This window comes from Saccopteryx bilineata, chromosome 4, assembly GCF_036850765.1.
Source record: "Saccopteryx bilineata isolate mSacBil1 chromosome 4, mSacBil1_pri_phased_curated, whole genome shotgun sequence".
NCBI classification, from domain to species: Eukaryota; Metazoa; Chordata; class Mammalia; order Chiroptera; family Emballonuridae; genus Saccopteryx; species Saccopteryx bilineata.
The window spans coordinates 138,350,779-138,377,325 of NC_089493.1; the positions used below are offsets into that span (position 1 = coordinate 138,350,779).

Genomic DNA, 26,547 nt, shown 5'->3' on the forward strand with positions numbered 1-26,547 from the left:
AAGATTGAAACTTTAAAAGAGAAATGAACTCAATAAGTAAGTTGAAAAATGAGGTAGCAAGTTTAGCTAATAGAACAGGCCAGATAGAGGAGAGAATCAGTTACTTCAATGGCAAGCAACTAGAGATTCTATAGAGATAAGAGGAAAGAAACTCACAAATAAAAACAAAAAGCTCTATAAGAATTGTCTGACTCTATCACAAAAAGCTCTATAAGAATAATGGGTATATTAGAAGCAGGGGATAAGGAAATAGATCACCTATTCAATCAAATAATTGATGAGAATTTCCCAAACTTAAGGAAAAAGTTAGATCCCTAAATCTAGGAAGCAAACAGAATGCCAAGTTACCTCAACCCAAATAGACAGTCTCCAAGGCACAGCATAATAAAATTGTTAGAAATCAATGACAATGAAAGAATCCTTAAGGTAGCTAGGGAAAAGAAGAACATAACATAACATATAAAGAAAAGTTTGTTAGGTTATGATTGGACTTCTCAACAGAAACTCTACAAACCAGAAGAGAGTGGACCCAAACATTCAAAGTACTGTAAGAGAGAAAATACTAGCCATGAATACTGTATCTATCAAATGTATCCTTCAACTATGAAGGAGAAATAAAAACTTTTGCAGACATTTCTTATGGCTGAGTAGTATTCCATAGTATATATGTCCAAAGCTTTTTAATCCACTCGTCCTCTGACAGACACTTGGGCTGTTTCCAGATCTTTGTTATTGTGAAAAATGCTGCCACAAACATGGGGGTGCATTTTTCCTTTTGGAGCCGTTCTATGGTGTTCTTGGGGTATATTCCTAAAAGTGGGATAGCTGGGTCAAAAGGCAGTTTGATTTTCAGTTTTTTGAGGAATCTCCATACTATTTTCCACAGTGGCTGCACCAGTCTGCATTCCCACCAGCAGTGCAGGAGGGTTCCCTTTTCTCCACATCCTCACCAGCTAGTCAGCCATAAGAAATGATGACATCGGATCATTTACAATAACATGGATGGACCTTGATAACATTATACAGAGTTAAATAAGTAAATCAGAAAAAAAACCTAAGAACTATATGAATCCATACATAGATGGGACATAAAAATGAGACTCAGAGTCATCAACAAGAATGTGATGGCAATGGGGGTGGGGGGAAGGAGGATGGGGCAAGGAAGGAGAGAGGAGGTGGGAGAGGGGAGGGGCACAAAGAAAACCAGATAGAAGTTGACAGAAGACAATTTGACCTTGGGGGAGGGGTATACAGCACAATCAAATGTCAAAATAATCTGGAGATGTTTTCTCTCAACATATGTACCCTGATTTATCAATGTCACTGCATTAAATTTAACAATAAAAAAATTAAAAAAAAAACAAAAAAAAACTTTTGCAGACATAGAGAAGTGGAGAGAATTTTTCACCAGAAAACTCACACTGAAGGAAATACTCAAGAGGTTTATTCTGCCAAATACAAAGAACAAAACAAAACAATACTACAAAGAAAAGCTCCAACAAGCTTACAATCCAAACAAGAATAATGTGTGTCAACAATAACATAAAAGGGGAAAGAATAAAGATCTGCAGTATCAAAGGAAAATGGAGAGCAAAAGCATCACGAGAAAAAGGAATCTTGTATATATAATTTTTTTCACTTAATAACCTAATGGTAACCATGCACAAAAATGCAAGTATCGAAACACATAGCTTAAAAAAAGAAGAAACAGGGAAAGAAGTATGGAATATCACCGAACAATAACAACAAAATGACAGAAACACAAAAGAGAAGAACCAAAGGCCACACAGAGCTACCAGAAAACAAAACATAAAATGGTGATAGAAAATGCTCAGGCATCAATAATTATCCTAAATGTAAATGGACAAAACTCATTAATAAAGAGAAAGAGTAGCAGATTGGATAAAAAGGTAAAATGTAACTGAATGTTGCCTTCAAGAGACATAGCTAAGGTGCAAGGACAAAATTAGACACAAAGTGAAAGGTTGGAAAATGATTCTCCAAGTTAATAATTCCCAAAGAAAAGCAGGTGTAGCCTAATAATATCTGAAAGATCTGATTAAGACAACAAAAGAAACAATAGACAAAAATGAACATTTCATAATGGTAAAAGGGAGCACCAAAATATGTAAGACTTCTACTAACTGTTCTAAAAATAGAACAGAAAAACCATCCATAATCATGCTTGGAGATCTCAACACACCATTGAAGGCTTAAGATAGATCATTCAAACAGAAAGTCAATAAAAAAATATTAGCCTTAAAGGACACACTAGACCAAGTGGACATAATAAACATTTACAGGACATTTTATCTATGAACTTCAGATTATACAATTTTTTTCCAGTGTGAATGGAACACTCTTGAGAATAGAATATATGTTGAACCATAGAACTAACCTCAACAAATTCCAGAAGATTGAAATTATACCCAGCATATTCTCTGGTCATAAGATTTGAAAATTAAAATTCAACCTCAAAAAGGAATTAAAGAACCCTAAAAAAATGTGGAAATTAAAAAACATACTTCTGAAAAATGACAGGGTCAAAGAAGAAAAAAAAGCAGAGATCAAAAGATATATACAGACAAATGAGAATTATAACATGACATATCAAAACCTCAGGGATGTAGTAAAAGCAGTAATAGAGAGATGGTTATATCATTACAGGCTTATGTCAACAAACAAGAAATATCTCAAGTTAACAATTTAACATCATGTCTTAAGGAACTAGAAAAGAAGAACTAAGGCATCTCAAAGTCATCAGAAGACAGGAAACAGTAAAAGCAAAGCAGAACTAAGTGAAATAAAGAACAAATAACTATAAAAACAATTAATATAAAAAAAGCTGGTTCTTTGAAATGATCAATAATATTGACAAACCCTGGCTAAGACTCACTAAGAAAAAAAGAGAAATGATTCACATCAACAAAATCCAAAAGGAAAGAAAAGATTATGCCAGACATCATAGATAAAGAAAAGGTAATAATAGAATATTATGGAAAATTATAAGCTACAAAATTTAACAATGTAGAAGAAAATTGACAAGTTCTTAGAGCTAAACAATCTTCATAGATGAAGTAATGAAAAAGTAGAACACATAAATAGACCCATAGCAGGGAGGAAATAAAAACAACTATTAAAAACCTCCCCTGAAATAAAAATTCAGGACCAGATGGCTACAGTAGTGAACTCTACCAAAGATTCAGAAGAGGTTTGGGGTAGATATACTTCTCAAAGTCTTTCAAAAAATAGAAGAAGCAATACTCTCTAACACAGGGGTCGGGAACCTTTTTGGCTGAGAGAACCATGAATGCCACATATTTTAAAATGTAATTCTGGGCCCTGGCCGGTTGGCTCAGCGGTAGAGTGTCGGCCTGGCGTGTGGGGGACCTGGGTTCGATTCCCGGCCAGGGCACATAGGAGAAGCGCCCATTTGCTTCTCCACACCTCCCCCCTTCCTCTCTGTCTCTCTCTTTCCCTCCCATAGCCAAGGCTCCATTGGAGCAAAGATGGCCCGGGCGCTGGGGATGGCTCCTTGGCCTCTGCCCCAGGTGCTAGAGTGGCTCTGGTCTCAGCAGAGTGACCCCCCGGAGGGGCAGAGCATCACCCCCTGGTGGGCAGAGCATTGCCCCTGGTGGGCATGCCGGGTGGATCCCGGTCGGGCGCATGCGTGAGTCTGTCTGACTGTCTCTCTCCGTTTCCAGCTTCAGAAAAATACAAAAAAAAAATGTAATTCTGTGAGAGCCATACAATATGTTTAACACTAAATACAAGTAAATGTGTGCATTTTATATAAGACCACCACTTCTAAAGTACCATCAATCTCTGAATTCTTTTTAATAATGTTGTTACGCTGTTGGTAACCAATGATGAATAAAGAAAGTACTTCTTATCATTAATGCGACTTCTGGTGCTGCATGGTTTTGCTGATGGCTTTGCAGTCTGGTTGATACATGGTGAGGTTAAGCTTCATGCAGGCGTTGAGACTTCCATCTATTAAACGTGATTGTAGGTTGGTCTTAACGTTCTTTAGATGTGAGAAAGACTGCTCACATGTATATGTAGAACCAAACATTGTCAGTACAGCAATATTCACATGCTGCAGTGTGTGGAATATGATGGGAAGTGTGTTCCAAGTTTTGACAATCAGCTGGTCCGCGGGTTGAAGTTTTTTCATTTCTCCCCACTTGTGTTTGCTCGCCAACTCTGCTTGCTGTCGCGCAAGTCTTTCCAAATCTTCATTCAGTGACATGAACTTATTCACCCACATGTCTAAGGCCTTCAGGTCAGCAGCTTGTAAATCAAAATCTCTGACAGAGAAACCAGGGATGTAACTCAGGTTGGCACTTTCCACTGCACACTTGTGTGAATGGGTGATGAACTAAAAAGACGAGTGCACTCACAAAATTCTCCAAAGCATGCTTTGATTGACTGCACTCCTGTGAAGCCTGCTAGCGCTGGAGATCAAGATGTTGGGCAGGGTCACTTGCTGTGCATGCATCTTTAAACTCAAAGATAGTTTTTCAAAGTGTAGTAAATAACCTGTTTCAATGTTGGGGATGAAGAGTTCCAGATTGTTTTCAAATACAAATACTGCTTGTTGAAGGGATAAGACTGTATTTCCAATGCCTTGCATTTTCACATTGAGCTGGTTCAGATGTTCAGTCATGTCCACGAGATAGTAGAACTTCATGAGCCACTCAGTGTTAGCTAACTTAGGATGCTTGATGTTTTTCATTTCAAGAAAAGTCTGGATTTCGCTCAGACAGGCGGCGAAATGGCTGAGTGCATTTCCTCTAGACAACCAATGCACACTGCTGTGCAGAAGCAGAGCAGGATAATTATTCCCAACTTCATCCAGCAGTGTTTTAAACTGGCGATCATTTAAAGCTCAGGCAACAATAAAGTTGACCACCAAATGACCAGTGACATCACCTCACCAAGCTGCTCGTCACACATCTGAGCACAAAGCACCTCCTGATGTAGGATGCAGTGAAAACTTAGGATGGGTCTCTTTTCATGTTCACGAAGAAGCGCTATGAATCCTATGTTTTTTCCCACCATGCACGGAGCACCATCAGTACACACCAAAATAAGTTTATCCATTGGTAGATTTTTTTCTTTAGCAAACTTAGTGAAAGATTTGAATAAATCCTCCCCTCTTGTTGTCTCTTTCATAGGCAAAACAGCAAGACTTTTCTCATACCACATGTGAAAAGGTATGTTCACTGAGAGCATACCTTGCAATCACGCTGAACTGGGATAAATGACTTACGTCTGTTGACTCATCCAAAGCAAAAGAAAAGAATGGTGCTGCATTTATGTCCTTCACTTGTGTTGCCTCAGTTTGATTTGCCATCATGATGGTATGATCGTGAACAGTTCTTGCCGACAGAGGCTTGTCTTTTATTCATTTGATTATCTTGTCTTTATCAGAAAAGTCATCAAGAAGTTCATTGGCAACATCAAGCATGAATGTTTTGGCATACTCCCCATCTCTGAATGGCTTGCTGTTTCTCACAATTGCTAAAGCACCAGCAAAGCTGGCCAAATTCCAGTCACCTTGTTGGGTTCAAACACGGAGTTGCTGTTGACTAGCTTGCACTCTGCACAGTAGCTCTTGACATGCTTTCTTCCTGTTGTCCCCCAATGGATATTTCAATGCAAATATAGTATGGCGTGTGTTGAAGTGCTGCTTTATATTTGACCATTTCATCGATGCAATTTTATCATTGCATATTAGACACACTGCAGAACCTGCTCTCTCCATAAAGGCGAATTCCTCCGTTCATTACTGCTGAAAATTATGGTACTTCTCGTCTTTTTTTCTTTTAGCCAACTTCTTTATAAAAGGGTTTCTGCAATTAGCTAGCTGACTACTTGGTTAAAAGGAGGAAAGTTTACTTCCTGACCTCACAATGACCTGTGTATGTTACACATTATCCAATAAAAATTTGGTGTTGTCCCAGAGGACAGCTGTGATTGGCTCCAGCCACCCACAACCATGAACATGAGTGGTAGGAAATGAATGGATTGTAATACATGAGAATGTTTTATATTTTTAACCTTATTTTTTTTATTAAAGATTTGTCTGGAGCCAGATGCAGCCATCAAAAGAGCCACATCTGGCTAGCGAGCCATAGGTTCCCGAACCCTGCTCTAACACATTTTTGGAGGCCAACATAACCACGATATCAAAAACCAAGGACAACACACACAAAAAAGAAAATTACAGACCAATATCTCCAATGAATACAGAGGAAAAAATCCTAATCAAAATATTAGCAAATTGCTTGACCAGGCGGTGGTGCAGTGGATAGAGTGTCGGACTGGGATTCCGAGGACCTAGGTTTGAGACTCTGAGGTTGCCAGCTTGAGTGTGGGCTCATCTGGTTTGAGCAAAAGCTCACTAGCTTGGACCCAAGGTCGCTGGCTCGAGTAAGGGGTTACTCAGTCTGCTGAAGGCCTGAGTCAAGGCACATATAAGAAAGCAATCAATGAACAACTAATGTGTCACAATGCGCAACAGAAAAGTAACGATTCATGCTTCTCATCTCTCCATTCTTGTCTGTCTGTTCCTGTCTATCCCTCTCTCTGATTCTCTCTCTGTATCTGTAAAAAACAAACAAACAAACAGAATATTAGCAAACTGAATGAAATACATGAAAAAAATAGTACATCATGATTGAGTGGAATTCATTCCAGAAGTACAAGGATGGTACAACATATGGAAATTGATCAATGTAATACACCAATCACATCAAGAAAACAAAGAACAAAAATTAAATAATCCTATTAATAGATTAAAAAGGCATTTAATAAGATGAAACACCCATTTTTGTTGAAAGCACTCAATAAAATCAGAATAGAAAGTGCCTCAATATAATAATGGCCATATATGACAAGCCATTAACCAATAGCATACAAAATGGTGAAAAATGAAGGCTTTTCCTCTAAAATGTGGAACAAGACAAGGCTGCTTACTCTTCCCACTCTTATTCAACATAGCTCTGGAAGTTTTAGCTAGAGTGATCAGACAAGAGAAAAAATAAAAGGCATCTATATAAGGAAAGAAAGAGTAAAGGTATAAAATGATATGATCTTATATATAGAAAAGCCTAAAAACTCCACCAAAAATGTTTAAGAAACAAAAAACCAATAAGGTCACCAAATACAAAATCAATGTACAACAGGCATCCCCAAACTACAGCCCTTGGGCTGCATGCAGCCCCCTGAGGCCATTCATCCGGCCCCTCGCTGCACTTCCAGAAGGGGCACCTCTTTCATTGGTGGTCAGTGAGAGGAGCACTGTATGTGATCGCCCTCCAACAATCTGAGGGACAGTGAACTGGCCCCCTGTGTAAAAAGATTGGGGACCCCTGGCAGCTTTTGTATACACCAACAATGAAAGTTGAAAAAATAAACTCAAAAAAGCAAATTCATTTACAATTAAAGTAAAAATATAAAATACCTAGAAATAAACTTAACAAAGGGTGTGAAGAAGCTATATATTGAAGACTACAAAGATTTATTGAAAGAAATTGGAGATGATGTCAGAGTAATGGTGGCATGAAAGATACTCCTAATCTCTCCTCTTGAAATTTTAACAGATTGAATAAGTATAATGCAGTGAAGGAGCTCCAGCTGGGCCTGCAGGCATGCCTGAAAAATTCATACACCAAATGAATTAAGGTGGGACAGGGTAAAAGGGGGGGCAGAAGATAAAATGCAATTGTAGTGAGCTTTGGAGAGGAGAGGAGACAAAACTGGAGGGACTGAGGTTTTTTTTTTCTCTGCTGGACTATGGAGGGAGGGAAACTCGGATTGTCAGGATTTTGTTTGAATGGTACTGAGAGGGAAACTTGGAGTGACTGTGTCTTCTTCTGCCAGGAGGAGAGGTGTGACATGGGGCAAAAGGAGAGATAAAACAAAGTGGCCAGAGTGCAGGGTCACAGCTAGTGTTTCTACAATCTTCCTGCAGCCAGCACTTGGCGGAGACAGAGAGAGCTAAAAGGCAACCACCTGCCTTCCAGATCCTGCCTTCCTCATCTCCTGGAACTGAGAATGGCTGAGACAAACCATAGCTAGCTTTCCAGAGCCACTTGCTCCCTTGAAAAACAGAGGTCCCCAGGTCTGTTGAGATATGAGAAGGAATGCAGGGGAAGCCTGAGATAGCCATTGTTAGAACCATAAACCTGAAAGCTGAAGCAGTAAAACCAAAGCTGGAAAGCCCTCACAACAGGCCCCACCTACCAATGGGACTATGGCACCACCTACATCATTGCTACAGCAACATCTCAGCAGACAGACTAGGAACTTCACAGAGCTAAAAGTTGTAATACAGAGACATCTACTGGAAGAAACTTCTCAAAACCACAATTTATTTTTCCTTTTTTTCTTCTTATTCCTTTTTTTCTCTTTTACAATTATAAATTTTCTATTTTAAATTTTTATATTTTTTATTATTTTTTTGTTAGTGTTTCATTCTTGGGTTTTTGGGTTGCTTTTGATTATTTTCCTGTGGTTATTCTACTTTACTTGTCATAACTTTTATATATTTTTTAACTTTTATATTTTTATTGTATTTTTAAATTTTTTCAATTTTTATATATTTTTTGTAAGGGTTCTTAACAATACCACTCTCAAATGCCATGAAAAAAGAAGAAATCAAATACCATGGCTACACAAAACAAAGATGCATTTTAGAAAGAAAATGAAAAATCTCCAGAAGAAAATTTCAATCACATGGAAGCTTTGAAGTTAAAATGATAGAGAATTCAAAACTGAAGTTCTAAAAATACTCAATGAGATGCAAGAAGACAACTATAGGGAACTTAATGAGTTCAGGAAACAAATTAATGAACAAAATGAATACCTCACCAAGGAGATTGAAACTTTAAAAACAGAGATTAAGAACTCAATACATAAATTGCTACAGAGGTAGCAAGTTCAACTACTAGAACAAGCTAGATAGAGGAAAGAATCAGATTTAGTCCTCATCATTCTCAGTCTTTCAAAAAAAAAAAAAAAAAAAAAAGCAAAACTCCCTAACACATTTTATATACTAAATGGTGAAAAAATGAAGGTTTTTCTTCTAAAATCGGGAACAAGACCAGGCTGTCTACTCTCTTCACTTTTATCTAACATAGCTCTGGAATATTTAGCCAGAGTTATCAGGCAAGAGAAAGAAGCAAAAGGCATCCATATTGGTAAAGAAAAGAATAATGTATCACTTTTTACAGATGACATGATCCTGTATATAGAAAACACCAAAGACTGCACCAAAATCAATTATGAAATAATAAACCAATACAGTAAAGTCACAGGATACAAAACCAATATACAAAAGTCTACTGTTTTTGTATATGCTAACAATAAAATTTCACAAAGTAAACACAAAAAACAATTCCTTTTACAATAGCAAAAATAAATAAATAAATAATAAATAAATAAATAAGGGACCTGGAAATAAACTTAACAAATGTGTGAAGGACCTATATACTGAAAACAACAAAATATTTTTGATAGAAATTGTAAAAGACACAATAAAATGGAAAAATATTCCATTATCAGGGATTGGATGAATCAGCATAGTTAAAATGGTCATATTACCAGATGTAATATACAAATTTAATGCAATGCCCCAAAATTTCAATGTCATTTAAAAAAAACAACAGAAAATTACCAGGTTTTTATAAAACCATAAAAAACCCCAAATAGCCAAAGCAGTCATGAAAAAAAGAATGAAGCTTGCGGTATCACAGTACCTAAGTTCAAATTATAATATAGAGCTGCAGTAATCAAAACAACATGTTATTGGCAGAAAGCAGACATATAAACAAATGGAACAGAATCAAGAACCCAGAAATAAAACCACATATATACAGACAAATAATCTTCGACAAAGGAGCCAAAAACACACAATGGAGTAAAAAAAGACTCTTTAATAAATGGTGCTTGGGAAAGTTGGAAAACCACACACAAAATAATGAAACTTGACTACAGTCTGTACCCCTTCACAAAAATCAATTCAAGATAGATCAAAGACCTAAAGATTAGATCTGAAAAAATAAGTTACACAGAAGAAAACACAGGCACTAAATTCATTGACTTTGGCTGTGGAGAACAATTTATGAATTTGACCGCAAAGGCAAAGGAAGTAAAGGCAAAAATAAATGAATGAACTATATCAAAGTAAAAAGCTTCTGCACAGCAAAAGAAACTGATAACAAAAAAATAAGGCGGTCAACTAAATGGGAGATGATACTTGTAAACAGCTCAGTTAAAGGTTAATATACAATATATATAAATATTTCACCAAGCTCAGCAACAAACAAGCAAACAATTCAATTAAAAAATGGGGAGAGGATCTTTTATGTCCCAAAGGACATACAAACGGCCAACAGATATGTGGAAAGATATTCATTCTCACTAGCTTGGGAGAAATGCAAATCAAAATTATAATGAGAGTGACGTCAGAGAAATGGCGCGGTGAGGAGAGCGACCGACAAACTTCCCAAAATTTCAACAAGTTCATCAACCAGAGACAGAAAAATCTATCCTTGGAGTGTCTGGGAGTTCCACACAAGGACGGTGAAGTGCTATCAACAAGACCACCCTCAGATGCCATTAAGAAAAAGGAAATCAAATATCATGGATACAAAAGATAGAGAAGTAGCAGATAGATGTGAAAAATCTATGGAGAAAAAATTTAATATATTGGAAACCTTGGAGCTAAATGACAGAGAATTTAAAATAAAAATCCTAAAAATCCTCAAAGATATACAAGAAAACACAGAAAGGCAATTTAGGGAGCTCAGAAAACAACTCAATGAACACAAAGAATATATTTCCAAGGAAATTGAAACTATAAAAACGAATCAAACAGAGGTGAAAAACTCAATTCATGAACTGAAAAACGAGGTAACAAACTTAGCTAATAGAATAGGCCAGATAGAAGGTAGGATTAGTGACATAGAAGACAAGCAACTTGAGGCGCAATAGAGCGAAGAAGAGAGAGACTCAAAAATTAAAAAAAAAAAAAAGAGAAAGCCCTACAGGAATGTCTGACTCCACCAAAATGAATAACATAAGAATAATAGGTATATCAGAGGGAGAAGAGAGAGAAAATGGAATGGAGAATATGTTCAAACAAATAATAGACGAGAACTTCCCAAGCCTGTGGAAAGAACTAAAGCCTCAAATTCAAGAAGCAAACAGAACACCAAGTTTTCTTAACCACAACAAAACTACTCCAAGGCACATCATAATGAAAATGGCACAAACCAACGACAAAGAAAATATTCTCAAGGCAGCCAGGGAAAAGAAGAATACAATATATAAAAGAAGGTATATTAGATTATCATCAGATTTCTCAGCAGAAACTCTACAAGCCAGAAGAGAGTGGACCCCAATATGTAAAGCCCTGAAAGAGAGGAACTTTCAGCTGAGAATACTATACCCATCAAAGTTATCCTTCAAATACGAAGGAGAAATAAAAACATTCACAAATATAGAAAAGATGAGGGAATTTATCATCAGAAAACCCCCACTTCACGAAATACTAAAGGGGGTTTTCCAACCAGATTCAAAGAACATAACAAAACAAAACCACAAGTAAAAGCTCCACCAAGAACAAAATACAACCAAATTTAAACTGTGACAACAAAACTAAAAAAAAGGGGAGAGGACACAGATTAACAGTAGCAAAGGATGATGAAGTGCAGAAACACTCTTAAGATAGGTTACTACAATGAATATGGTAGGTACCCTTTTCATTACTTAATGGTAATCACCCTTGAAAAAAACCACCACAGAAGCACATGACTTAAAAAAGGTAGCAACAGAGGAAAGAAGTATGGAATAAAAACAAACAAAAACAAAGGATAGAAAAACAAAAGAGAAGACTCAAACAAGATACAAAACTAACAGAAAGCAATTTATAAAATGGCAATAGGGAACCCACAAGTGTCAATAATTACATTAAATGTAAATGGATTAAACTCACCAATAAAAAGACACAGAGTAGCAGAATGGATTAAAAAAGAAAATCCAACTCTATGCTGCCTATAAGAAACACATCTAAGCAACAAGGATAAAAACAAATTCAAAGTGAAAGGCTGGAAAACAATACTCCAAGCAAATAACATCCCCAAAAAAGCAGGCATAGCAATACTCGTATCTCATAATGCTGACTAGAAGACAGAAAAAGTACTCAGAGGAAGAGGGCATCAGAGTAATGGCGCAGTAGGAAGCGATTCCAATAAATCTCCCCCAAAACTCAACAAGATCTTCAACCAGAAACAGAAAAACCTATCCTTGGAGCCTCCAGATGTTTCGCAATACACCCGAAGGTATGGTCGAGCGAAAAATTGGCTAAATATATAATCAAACCCCGAAGGAAATAGGGAGTAAGAAATGCTCCGCCTTCCTCACTAACCTAAACAGTGCGGATTTCACTGGGAACTGAGAATATAGAAACTAAGGTGGGCAAAGGGGGTGAACAGATCCAGGCTGCGACACAAACAGCTGAACCAGGCTGTGGCATGGAGAGCCAAGCCGAGAAAAAACTGTTACTGTGGCAACCCAGGCATTACAAGCTAACACTTGCGCCAAACCCAGACAAAGAAAGACAAGTGGGGCAGCCATTTTCCCCAATCTCTGGGTCGGCACGCGCAGATAGTGGGCGAGAGATTTCTTCCAAAGCCCCGGGAGTGGGCACCTGTGTTATCCCACAGAGAGGCAGAGTCAGAGGCCTTTGTGTGGGCCAAAAGCAGAATCTCCGGGCTGCACCAGTGCCCTGAAAAAGCCATGCACGGGGAGGGAGCTAGAGCCAATTCCAACGCTGGAACTTTTCAGTGCGGGTGGTGGTTTCACTCAGAGGGTGAGGCGGCCGGCCTGATATCCTGGTCTGCGCGCGCAGATAGTGAGTGAGAGATTCCTCTGAGTGCCTCTGCAGTGCGCGCCCTTGTTATCCCACAGAAGAGCAGAGTCACGGGCCTTTGTGTGGGCCAAAGGCAGAATCTCGGGCAGCCCTAGCACTTTGAAAAAGCCGCACACGGGGAAGGAGTGAGAGCCAATTCCAACGCTGGAACTTTTCCGTGCGGGTGGGGGTTTCACTCAGAGTGTGAGACTACTGGCCTGATATCCTGGTCTGCGCACGCAGATAGTGAGTGAGTGTTTCCTCCAAGCACCCCGGGAGTGGGCACCTGCCCGTTATGGGACAGAGTGGCAGAGCCAGAGGTCTTTGAGTGGGCAGAAGCCTTGCCTGATTATCCTAGCAGCTCTGACTGACTGAGCCTTACCCAGAGCCCTGTGCTGAGTGGGAATAGGATGGGGAGTTGCCAGCTCTTTGAGCCTCTTACTATCCAGGCAGAGGCAGCAGCAACCCCATAGCTGGATTCTCAGGCTACTAATTGAGGAAGGAAAGACTAGGAGAAAGGCTCCAGGAACACGGACTCTCTCACTGGCAGAGCCTATAAATGCTAATGAGCCTCGACTGCCAATGAGACTGAAGCACAGTACATGACATCGCCATAGAGACTTATCAACTGAAAACCTCTACCTGAGCGTGCCAAAGGGGCAGGACCTGGGGTACAGAGTCATCAACAAGGAAGAGGGAGAGAAAAGAAAAAGCAAGAAGATAACATCTCAAAATCAAGAATAATCTGCAGACTTTACAACCTATCCCATTTTATTATATTTGTTCATTGGTTTCTCTTATCTTCATTCTTGATATTGTTTTTTCCTCCTCCAATTTGGTTGTTTAACTCTCTGCCAGTCTTACTCTCTGCTCTCCTTGAACTACAGTACCCATAAGTGTAACATCTCCCATTATCTTTTCTTTCCTCTTCCTTTCTCTCTATGAGGGTTGCACTCCAAAATCCTTAACTCTCTCTCTCTCTCTCCTCTTTTTTCTTCTTTTAGTCGTTCTCTTTTTTTTCTCCCTCTCTCTCTTTCTTTTCTCCCTCTATAATAGTTTCTTCCTTTCTCCTTTATGTCTCCTCTCATTAAAACCTCAATAATGAACAAATTATCTTATCTGAAACTCAAACTTATGTTTGTGGCATTTTGGGGGGTTTTTACTTCACCTTTTTAACTCACTAGCAGTGCTCACATCCCTGGCTCTCCATTTTTTCTAGTTCTTGTTCCACTAAATACAATAGTAATTTTTTTATTTGTCCCCCCATTTTCCTGTTTCCCTCTTATTCCTCTCATCATAACTCTTAGTCAAACAAAACCTAAAAGTAAATCATTTTATTCTTGACCCAAATTTTTTCCTTATTTGCTTTTTGTGGGTCCATACCACCTTTCTTTTCTTTTCTTTTTGCCCCTTTATTACTTTTTCCCAATTCAGGCCCTCCATTACAGATATTGTTTGTTCTATTTAGTACAATATAATCAACAGTCCACCATAAATTTTTTCAAGAAAGAGGGGAGAGGAGAGGAGAGGAAAAAAGGAGGGGGGGAATAATTTCTTTTTTTTAATTTTTATTTTATTTTTCTTTATTTCATTATTAATTTTTTTTAAAAAACAACTCTTTTCAATTTTTTTAAACTTTTTATTCTTTATTAAATCTCATTAATACTATCAAAAAAACCACCCTCATATGCCATTAAGGAAGAGAAAATCAAATATCATGGATACAAAAGAAAGAGAGGTAACACAGCTAGATGAGAAAAACCTATGGAGAAAAAATTTAATATATTGGAAACCTTGGAGCTAAATGACAGAGAATTTAAGATAGATATCTTAAAAATCCTCTGAGACATACAAGAAAACACAGAAAGGCAATTTAGGGAGCTCAGAAAACAACTCAATGAACACAAAGAATATATTTCCAAAGAAATTGAAACTATAAAAACAAATCAGGATGAAAAACTCAATTCACGAGCAGAAAAATGAGGTAACAAGCTTAGCTAATAGAACAGGCCAGATAGAAGGTACGATTAGTGAAATAGAAGACAAGCAACTTGAGGCACAACAGAGAGAAGAAGAAAGAGACTCAAAATTTAAAAACAATGGGATAGCCCTACAAGAATGATCTACTTTATCAAAAAGAATAACATAAGAATAATAGGTATATCAGAGAAAGAAGAGAGAGAAAATGGAATGGAGAACATACTCAAACAAATAATAGATGAGAACTTCCCAAGCCTGTGGAAAGAACTAAAGCCTCAAATTCATGAAGCAAACAGAACTCCGAGTTTTCTTAACCCCAACAAACCTACTCCAAGGCATATCATAATGAAATTGGCACAAACCAACAGCAAAGAAAAAATTCTCAAGGCAGCCAGAGAAAAGAAGAATACAACATATAAAGGAAGGCCCATTAGATTATCATCACATTTCTCAGCAGAAACTCTACAAGCTAGAAGAGAGTGGACCCCAATATTTAAAGTCCTGAAAGAGAGAAACTTTCAGCCACGAATACTATACCCATCAAAGCTATCCTTCAAATATGAAGGAGAAATAAAAATATTCACAGATACAGAAAAGATGAGGCAATTGATCATCAGAAAACCCCCACTCCAGGAATTACTAAAGGGGGTTCTCCAGTCAGATACAAAGAACAAAACAAAACAAAACAAAACCACAAGTAAAAGCTCCAAGAAGAACACAATAAAACCAAATTTGAACTGTGACAACAACAAAAAGAAAGGGGGTGAGAGGATGGAGACTAACAGTAGCAAAAGACGATGTAGTGCAAAAGTACTCATAAAATAGTGCGCTACAATGAACAGGGTAGGAACCCTTTTCATTACTTAAAGGTAACCACCATTGAAAAAACCAAAACAAAAGTACATGAGATAAAAAAGATAGCAACAGAGGAAAGATGTATGGAACACAACTGAATAAAAACAAAAGATAAAAAAATGAAAGAGAATGATCAAAACACAAAACTAACAGAAAGCAATCTATAAAATGGCAATAGGGAACTCACAAGTGTCAATAATTACACTAAATGTAAGCGGATTAAACTCACCAATAAAAAGGCACAGAGTAGCAGAATGGATTAAAAAAGAAAATCCAACTGTATGCTGCCTACAGGAAACTCATCTAAGTAACACGGATAAAAACAAATTCAAAGTGAAAGGCTGGAGAACAATACTCCAATGAAGTAACATCCCAAAAAAAGCAGGTGTAGCAATACTCATATCTGATAATGCTGACTACAAGACACCAAAAGTACTCAGAGACAAAAATGGCCATTTCATAATGGCTAATGGGACACTGAATCAAGAAGACATAAGAATTCTTAATATATATGCACCAAACCAAGGAGCACCAAAATATATAAGACAGCTAATTATTGACCTTAAAACAAAAACTGACAAAAATACAATCATACTTGGGACCTCAATACACCGCTGATGTCTTTAGATCGGTAATCCAAAGAGAGAACCAACAAAGATATAGTGGCCTTAACCAAACACTAGAGCACCTGGATATGATAGACATCTACAGGACATTTCATCCCAAAGTGACTGAGTATACATTTTTCTCCAGTGTACATGGATCATTCTCAAGAATTGACCATATGTTGGGCCACAAAAACAACATCAGCAAATTCAGAAAAATCGAAGTTGTACCAAGCATATTTTCTGATTACAAAGCCTTGAAACTAGAATTCAACTGTAAAAAAGAGCGAAAACATTGAGCTGCAAAATATAGAATGGTGACAACAATTCCATTGACATGTGGACTTATCCTGTGGGGAACTTTCCTGGACTCCTGCTCCCTGTGACAGCTCCTAACAGACTGAACTGTGGTTGGGTTGCATTTTTCAGGGATTTGGCATGGTGATGGGGCCAACTTGGACTTGGTGAACATGTTAAGGACACTACTCTTTTAGGGATTCTTGCTGTATTGGCCAAGAGTTGGATTAAAGGCTTTTAATCACTGTAAAAAAAAATAGAGGACTGGATGAAGAAGACGGGGCATATATACACCATGGTATACTATTCAGCTAGGAGAAATGATGACATCAGATCACTTGCAGCGGAATGGTGGAGTCTTGGTAGCATTGTGTGGGGTGAAATGGGCGAATCAGAAAAAAACAGGAACTGCAGGATTCCATACATTGGTGGGACATAGAAGCGAGACTAAGAGGCATAGATGGGAGTGTGGTGGTTATGGGGGGTGGGGGGAGGGAAGGAGGGAGAGGGAGAGGGGGAGGGGTACAGAGAGAACTGGATGGAGGGTGGCGGAGGACGATCTCTCTTCGGGTGATGGGTATGCAACAGAACTAAATGACAAAATAACCTGGAAAGGTTTTTTTGAATGTATGTACCCTGATTTATTGATGTCACCCCATTAAAATAAAAATTTATAAAAAAAATCCCACAAAAATGTGGAAACTAAACAACATAACTTTAAAAAATGAATGGGTCAAATAAGAAATAAGTGCAGAGATCAAAAGATATATACAGAGTAATGAAAATGACAATACGACATATCAGAATCTATGGGATGCAGCAAAAGCAGTGATAAAAGGGAAGTTCATATCACTTCAGGCATATATGAACAAACAAGAGAGAACCCAAGTGAATCACTTAACTTCACACCTTAAGGAACTAGAAAAAGACAACCCAAACCAGCTGAAGAAAGGAGATAATAAAAATCAGAGCAGAAATAAAGGAAATAGAGAACAGAAAAACTATAGAAAAAATTAATAGAACAAGGAGCTGGTTCTTTGAAAAGATCAACAAAATTGACAAACCCTTGGCAAGACTCACCAAGGAAAAAAGAGAAAGGAGTATTATAAACAAAATCCAAAATGAAAGAGGAGAAATACCACAGACATCATAGATATACACAGAATTATTCTAGAATACTACAAAAAACTATATGCCACCAAATTCAACAATCTAGAAGAAATGGATAAATTCTCAGAACTATAAAACCTTCCTAGAGTGAGTCATGAAGAAGCAGAAAGTCTAAACAGACCAATTAGCAGGAAGGAAGAAAAAAATATTAAAAACATCCCCAAAAATAAAAGTCCGGGCCCAGACGGTTATAATAATAAATTCTCTCAAACATTCAAAGAAGACTTGGTTCTTATTCTACTGAAAGTCTTCCAAAAAATTGAAGAAGAAGCAACACTTCCAAACACATTTTATGAGGCCAACATAACCCTCAAACCGAAACCAGGCAAGAACGGCACAGAAAAAGAAAACTACAGATCAATATCTCTAATGAATACAGATGTTAAAATACTAAACAAAATACTGGCAAATCAAATATAACAACATATTAAAAAAATAATACATCATGATCAAGTGGGATTCATCCCAGAATCTCAAGTTTGGTTCAACATATGAAAAACAGTTAACATAATACACCGTATCAACATAAACAAAGAACAAAAACCACATGATCTTATCAATAGATGCAGAAAAGGCATTTGATAAAATACAACACAACTTTATGTTTAAGACACTCAACAAAATGGATATAGAAGGAAAATATTTCAACATGATAAAGGCCATGTATGATAAACCATCAGCCAACATCATATTAAATGGTATAAAACTGAGGACTTTCACGTTAAATCAGAAACAAGACAGGGTTGTCCACTCTCTCCACTCTCATTTATCATGGTGCTAGAAGTTCTGGCCAGAGCAATCAGACAAGAGAAAGAAATAAAAGGCATCCATATCGGAAAAGAAGAAGTAAAGGTATCACTTTTTGCAGATGATATGATCCTATACATCGAAAACCCCAAAGACTCCACAAAAAAATTACTAGAAACAATAAACCAATACAGTAAGGTCTCAGGATACAAAATTAACATACAAAAGTCCATAGTCTTTCTATATGCCATCAATGAAATATTAGAAAACAAATTCAAAAAAATAATCCCCTTCACAATTGCAACAAAAAAAAATACCTAGGAATAAACATAACAAAGAATGTAAAGGACCTATATAACAAAAACTATACAGCATTGTTAAGGGAAATCAAAAAAGATACAATGAGTTGGAAAAATATTCCTTGTTCTTGGATAGGAAGAATAAATATAATCAAAATGGCCACATTACCCAAAGCAATTTTTAAATTTAATGCAATTATGATGATATTTTTTAAAGAAATGGAGGAACAAAAAATCATCAGATTTACATGGAACTATAAAAAACCTTGAATAGCCAAAGCAATCCTAAGGAAAAAGAATGAAGCTGGGGGCATTACAATACCTGACTTCAAATTATATTATAGGGTCACGACAATTAAAACAGCATTGTATTAGCAGAAAAATAGACACTCAGACCAATGGGACAGAATAGAAATTCCAGAAATAAAGCCACATATATATGGTCAAATAATTTTTGATAGAGGGGCCAACAACACACAATGGAGAAAAGAAAGCCTCTTCAACAAATGGTGCTGGGAAAACTGGAAAGCCACATGCAGAAGAATGAAACTCAACTACAGCTTGTCCCCTTGTACAAAAATTAATTCAAAATGGATCAAAGACCTAAATATAAGACCTGAAACAATAAAGTACATAGAAGAAGACATAAGTACTAAACTCATGGACCTGGGTTTTAAAGAGCATTTTATGAATTTGACTCCAAAGGCAAGAGAAGTGAAGGCAAAGATAAATGAATGGGACTACATCAGACTAAAAAGTTTTTGCTCAGCAAGAGAAACAGACAACACAATAAACAGACAGCCATCTAAATGGGAAATGATATTTTCAAACAACAGCTCAGATAAGGGCCTAATATTTAAAATATATAAAGAACTCATAAAACTCAACAACAAACAAGTGAACAATCCAATAAAAAAAAATGGGAAGAGGACATGAACAGACACTTCTCCCAGGAAGATATACAAATGGCCAACAGATATATGAAAAGATGCTCATCTTCATTAGTTACTAGAGAAATGCCAATTAAAACTACAATGAGATACCACCTCACACCTGTTAGATTATCTATCATCAACAAGACAGGTAATAGCAAATGTTGGAGGGGCTGTGGAGAAAAAGGAACCCTCATTCAGTGTTGGTGGGAATGTAAAATAGTACAACCATTATGGAAGAAAGTATGGTGGTTCCTCAAAAAACTGAAAATAGAACTAACTTATGACCAAGCAAGTTCTCTACTGGATATATACCCCCAAAATTCAGAAACATTGATACGTAAAGACACATGCAGTCCCATGTTCATTGCAGCATTGTTCACATTGGCCAAGACATGGAAACAACCAAAAAGCCCTTCAATAGAAGACTGGATAAAGAAGATGTGGCACATATACACTATGGAATACTACTCAGACATAAGAAATGATGACATAGGATCATTTACAGCAAAATGGTGGGATCTTAATAACATTATACTGATGAAATAAGTTAATCAGAAAAAACAAGAACTACATGATTCCATACATTGTTTGGACATAAAAACGAGACTAAGAGACATGGACAAGATTGTGGTGGTTACCTGGGGTGGGGCGTGTGTGTGCAGGGATGGATGGAGAGGGAAAGGGGGAGGGGGAGAGGTAGGGGCACAAAGAAAACTAGATAGAGGGTGACGGAGGACAATCTGACTTTGGGTGATGGGTATGCAACTTAATTGATTGACAAGATAACCTGGACATGTTTTCTTTGAATATATGTACCCTTATTTATTGATGTCACCCCATTAACATTAATGAAAATTTATTTATATAAAAAAGTTACAATGAGATACCACCTAACACCTGTTAAATTGGCTATAATAAACAAGACACGTAATAACAAGTGTTGCAGATGTTGTGCAGGAAAAGGAACTCTCATTCACTGCTGGTTGGAATGCAAATTAGTACAACCATTATGGAAGAAAGTATGGTGGTACCTCAAAAAACTAAGAATAGAGCTACTATATGACCCAGAAATCCCTGTACTGGATATCTACACCTATAATTAAAAAACATTGGTATGAAAGACACATGAATTCCCATGTTCATTGTGGCATTATTCACAGTGACCAAGACATGGAAACAACCAAAGTATCCTTCAGTAGAGGACTGGATAAAGACGATATGGTACATATATACATTGGAATGCTACTCAGCCATAAGAAATGATGACATATTGTCATTTACAACAACATGAATGGACTTTGAGAACCTTACACTGAATGAAATAAGAAGATAAGAAAAAGTTATGAATTATGTAATTTCACACATAGGTGGGATATAAAACTGAGACTCATGGATATAGATAAAGGTGAAATGGTTACAAGGGGGAGGGGGATGTGGGAGAGGGAGTTGTGTGGAGGGAAGTAAAAAGGGACAAATATACCATGATGGAAAATAATTTAATTTTGGGTAATGAGTACACAATATAATCAACAGTTCAAAAGCTATAGAAATGTTCACCTGAGACTTATGTACTCTTATAGATCAATGTAACCCACTTAAATTTAATTTTCTAAATAAAATTTAAATTTTTTTCAACTATCCTTTAAACTTATCCTACATAGGTGCATATGATTGGCTGTAAAAAAGAAAAAAAACAAAGAAACCAAAAAAACAAACAAATGTTTAAGCTCTTTGATTGGCTTTATCACTCAATGGTATAGATTCAACTTTTTTCCTATCAAAGGGGTAGATGTATAATGATCTCTTTGAACACCTGATACAATCTATGGATATTCTCTCTAGAATTTGTTCATAATCACTGACAAACAAAACTGATCAATATCAGGCTAAGAAGGCTAATACCTACTTTGAATTTTGGTTCTGCCATTTACTAGCTGTATGATCTTTGGAAATTCACTGAACTTCTCAGTGCCTTGAGTTTCCTCATCTATAAAATGGGGATAATAATAGAAGGTTTTCTATGATGATTAAATAAATTTATTATTATTATTATTATTATTATTATTATTATTTATTAAATGAGAGGCAGGGAGCAGAAAGACTCCCACATGCACTCTGACCAGAATCCACCTGGCAACCTTTCTACCAGGAGATGCTCTGCCCATCTGGGGTGGCTGCACCATTGCTTGGCAACTGAGCTATTTTAGCACCTGAGGTGAGGCCATGGAGCCATCCTCAGTGCCTGGGGCCAAGTTGCTTGAACAATTGAGCCATGGTTGTGGGAGGAGGAGAGAAAGAGGGAGAGGGAGGGATGGAGAAAGGAGGGGGAGAGGTGGAGAAGCAGATCTTTGCTTCTTCTATAAACCCTGACAGGGAATCAAATCTGAAACATCCACATGCTGGGTTGATGCTCTACTACTGAGCCAACCAGCCAGGGCCAAAGGAATTAATTATATAAAGTATTTAATACACTGCTTGACACAGTAAGCCCTGTATCAGCCCCACTTAACATGTTATTAGCAGATTCCAGGAATTGCAGGTAACAAGATAAATTAGGTGTGACTCATTTCCTTGAGGAGCTCAAAGCTTCATGGGAAAGACAGATGTGTAAATAAAATACAACTTGGTAACTCTATGGTGGAGGTCTGTTCAAGGAGCACCAAGGAAGAAATACTTTTCTTCGAGGCCTGGGGTGGAGAGTGCCAAGGAGTGTTTTACATGGGAGGGATTATTCTCGCTGAGGCTTGGTGTATGAGTGGGAGTTGTTAGTTGGATTAGTAGGGGATATACATGTTAGCAGATATAAACAAAGACACAATTTATTCAGCTGTGTGAAAGCACGAGGGGTACTGGGGGACAGCAGCTACCAGGAGTGGCCTTAAGCATAGAATCTTGGGTGGAAGGATCTAGGCTGGGAAGCTGAAGTAAATTACAGACACTGTGACCTGGTTTACTCAGTGTCCATATCCAACCACCTTCTTCCCTGTCCTCCTTACCACAGAGTTAGGGAAGTGGAACACTAGGCTTTCCCATCCAGGTGAGGTCCTATGACAGGTAATAGGACTTTTGCTAGGAAAGGCTTTTATAGAATAAAAATGCAAAACCTTACAGGCAGAAGGCTTTTTTAGATTTTGTTTTCTTAATGCCTGGAACTTAGGTTTGAGGCATTATGGCAGAAAGATGACAGCCATCTGTTACTGTGTATTAGGAAGACTCAGAGAGCATGGGTCCTTGGTGGCTGCACTCAGCAGCTCCATTGCTTGACCCAACCCCTTCTGAATTTCTTGTTTGTGAGAAACATCACAGTTGGCCAGGATTCCTCTATGGCAGAACCAAATGCGTCCCCAACTGACACAAGTGGAGAGCAATGCCAGGTCACAGAAATCACTGAGCACTCTGCACAGGAGTCACAACTTCCACATTTGGACACTGGGCACTGTACCATAATTTAGTAGCTGAAATAATAGCTTTGCAATCACACAAACCTTGGTTAAAATCATAGCTTAGCCAGTTCTCTCTGTTTAACTTGAGAAATCTGAACCAGATCAGGAAGTCATGTGATGAAACTTATTTAGAACACCAACTTTAACCATAGCAATCTGGATAGAATAGAGGAGGTAAAAACATTCTGATGGTACAGAATTTTACAATTGTTTTCTGAGACAAAATAACTTTTTGACTAACTACCTTAGAACAAGTTGCTCTAAAAAATTCTTCATAAGAGAGAAGCCTTTTTATTTCATGTACTATAAATTCCGGTGCCATCTTGTATTATCCTCAATTATGCAGTGAGTAGTACAGAAATAATTGGTGAGAATAGCCAGGACTGAAGGTACAAATAATTTATGGTTTACTATTTCATGCTAATGGTATTATCTGTGCTTTAGAATCCATTGATAACCAAGACAGACAAGGAAGTTTCCCCCATTGACCAAGATGACTGCAGGGGGATATCCTGACAGTAAGTGTTACAAAAGCTAGAAACATGAATGGAAAAGGTCCAAACCTTCAAAAGCTAGAAAGATGAATAGATAGTGCCCCAGGCCTCCCAAACCTAGCAAGATAATGGGATATGAAAAAAAAAACCCCACAACCCTCCCCTCCTGATCCTTATAAGAACCATGGGCTTTAAAGTGGAAGGCAATAAATGGTCTTTGAGACAGGAGTTCACCATTCTCCCAGGTTAAGCACCTAAATAAACCTCACCTTTTGCACCAGCACTTGTCATAATTTTGACCTTTGTTGGAGCAGGCAGTGTTGTTTGGCTATAGTAGGAAATTTAAGTATAACTGCATTTCCCTTATATACACTTAAAAGCTCTAATATTGCTTCTTCTGGGTCAGGGTTAATAAAACCTAGGAAGTAGAGTATAATTTGAGACAATAAAAAACTGTTGATTCCAAATATTTAATTAAGGATACTTGAAGGTTCTATATCAGATGATATGCTTTGAAGAAGAAAGGGAGGAATCCTATCCAAAGCAAATGTCTTCAGTAGAAGTAGTACGTTTCCATCAGTAACAGCCTAATGAAGAAAACCTGAGGCTCAGAGTCAAGACATCTGACTTCTCAAAGTTACACAACTAGTAATTGGCCAATCTGGGATCTGAGCCAAGGTTTGCATGACTACAAAGCAGCATGTTTACTACATTAGACTGTTACCATGCTCATATCCTAAGCCTCCCTTCTCCCTGACCCTCACAGTTTGCGGGTTATACCTTCAAGCTAAAGCAAATCAACTAAGCAGCCAAATATGTTATGACAACTTTCTTGCTAGTTTTCAAGAACAGGACTTATTCACTGTGAGGCTGAGACTGACATGTGGCTTCCTTGAGAAGCATTCTAGCTCTTGGTTGTGGAGGAGACACATTTAGGAGTGGAGAAGGGTCTTTATTTGATAAAGCAAACTATTCAATACTCTAGCAAGTTGCCTAGTACTGTGCAAAACCAGGAAGATGGAATGAACAATTAAGCTTCCTGTCTATTTAAGTCAAATAATATGTAATGACAGGGTTATTCTAAGCTTATTGATTTACTTGTCTAAGAACCTGACAGGTTTAGCATCTCTGGCAGTAGTTCAGAGAGACACATTTAAAATTTGGCATACTTGCTTAAGGACCACATGCATAATGAGTATGAGAATTTTCAGATCAAAACACTTCTCTTCTTACTCCTACACAAAGGCAGAGGGAGAAGCTGTTCTGCTTTCAGATGCAGGTTTAGAATAAAATTAAGAGAATACTATTCAGCTACTGAGTGTAGCTGCAATGAATAGTTTCCTGGTACTGCCCTGAAGGACTATATCAAGAAGCCTGAAGGTTGCCACCCATAGAGAATATGGCTCTCTTTAAAGACCAAGAGAGCCATAAATTTAGCAGCAGAGTTTGGGACTCTGAGAAAGGAGGAAACAGAAAAGGAGATGTTTCATGTTCAGTCATTTCATTTAGTCACTTAGGCTGCTTTCCAGGGCCCATGGCACTCACCTCAGCCTGCCAGATGGGGTTCACGGTGTTGTCTATGATCTTAGATCTTCTCTCCTGTCCATGATGAGGGAGGGCAGGGAAGATGCTGTGCTTCCCAGGCTGAATGGAAATCTTCAAGTAAGGATCTGGGTTGAAAAACATCCCTTTCTTCAACCCCATGGCCTGGAAATCTATAAAATAAATAATATTGTGCTTAGTAAGGTTGAAGATCATATCAGGCCTTTTATAAGGAGAAATATGTACCTAAAATATTAAAAAATCCTTTATTCTTTAGACTATTCCCACCTCATTACAAATATGGGCTGATATGTCTAAAGAACCCAGTATGTGAAACATTTACTGGCATGTATTAAATAACTTTGGTGAGAAATTCTTATAATAAATCTATATAATATAACTGGCATTGTGGTCACTATGCTTTTCTTTTCCTTTCTTTTTTTTTTTTTTTGAAGCTGGAAACGGGGAGAGACAGTCAGACAGACTCTCGCATGCGCCCGACCGGGATCCACCTGGCACGCCCACCAGGGGTGACGCTCTGCCCACCAGGGGGCGATGCTCTGCCCCTCCGGGGCATCGCTCTGTTGCAACCAGAGCCAATCTAGCACCTGGGGCAGAGGCCAAGGAGCCATCCCCAGCGCCCGGGCCATCTTTGCTCCAATGGAGCCTCGGCTGTGGGAGGGGAAGAGAGAGACAGAGAGGAAGGAGAGGGAGAGGGGTGGAGAAGCAGATGGGTGCTTCTCCTGTGTGCCCTGGCTGGGAATCGAACCCGGGACTTCTGCACGCCAGGCCGATGCTCTACCACTGAACCAACCGGCCAGGGCCTCACTATGCTTTTTAAAGACAGGACCATTGGCACTTACTGGGCTGCACTTAAGTAGTCTTTGGACAGGCTAAGGTAATGGGGTTGGATGAGGGTCTGAAGTCCATCTTGGGTGGACACTGAGCAACTCTGAAAATATGATGGGTATAGGTGAAAATTCTGCTAAGCGGAGATATAAAAAAACAAGGTTGTAGTCAAACAATAAATATGGTCTTCAATATGGTCTTCATTAAATAATAGAAAACGAGAAAAAATAAAGAAAAAGAAGAGGGCTAAAAGAGCACAAAGCACAGATAGTGGAAGAATGAAAAACAGAAACCATGGTCTCTATGGAAACAAGTGCATATCAGTAAAGAGAATTTTGAATAACCATGCTGACAGGGAAGACAAGGCTTTGAAAACTGAACTGTTCCATTTAAAGAAATTGTCTGATCT

General features: G+C 37.9%; 1 protein-coding gene across 2 annotated transcripts in view; it reads right to left on the bottom strand.

Annotated features, from left to right (window-relative positions):
* Positions 1 to 26,547, bottom strand: part of HECW1 (HECT, C2 and WW domain containing E3 ubiquitin protein ligase 1) — a 592,171-nt gene that overhangs the window by 213,154 nt on the left and 352,470 nt on the right. For both annotated transcript variants that reach the window (XM_066272070.1, XM_066272071.1), the window contains one exon: positions 25,293 to 25,462. In XM_066272070.1, coding sequence (XP_066128167.1) covers positions 25,293 to 25,462 — 170 coding nt within the window. The remainder of the gene's footprint in view (positions 1 to 25,292; positions 25,463 to 26,547) is intronic.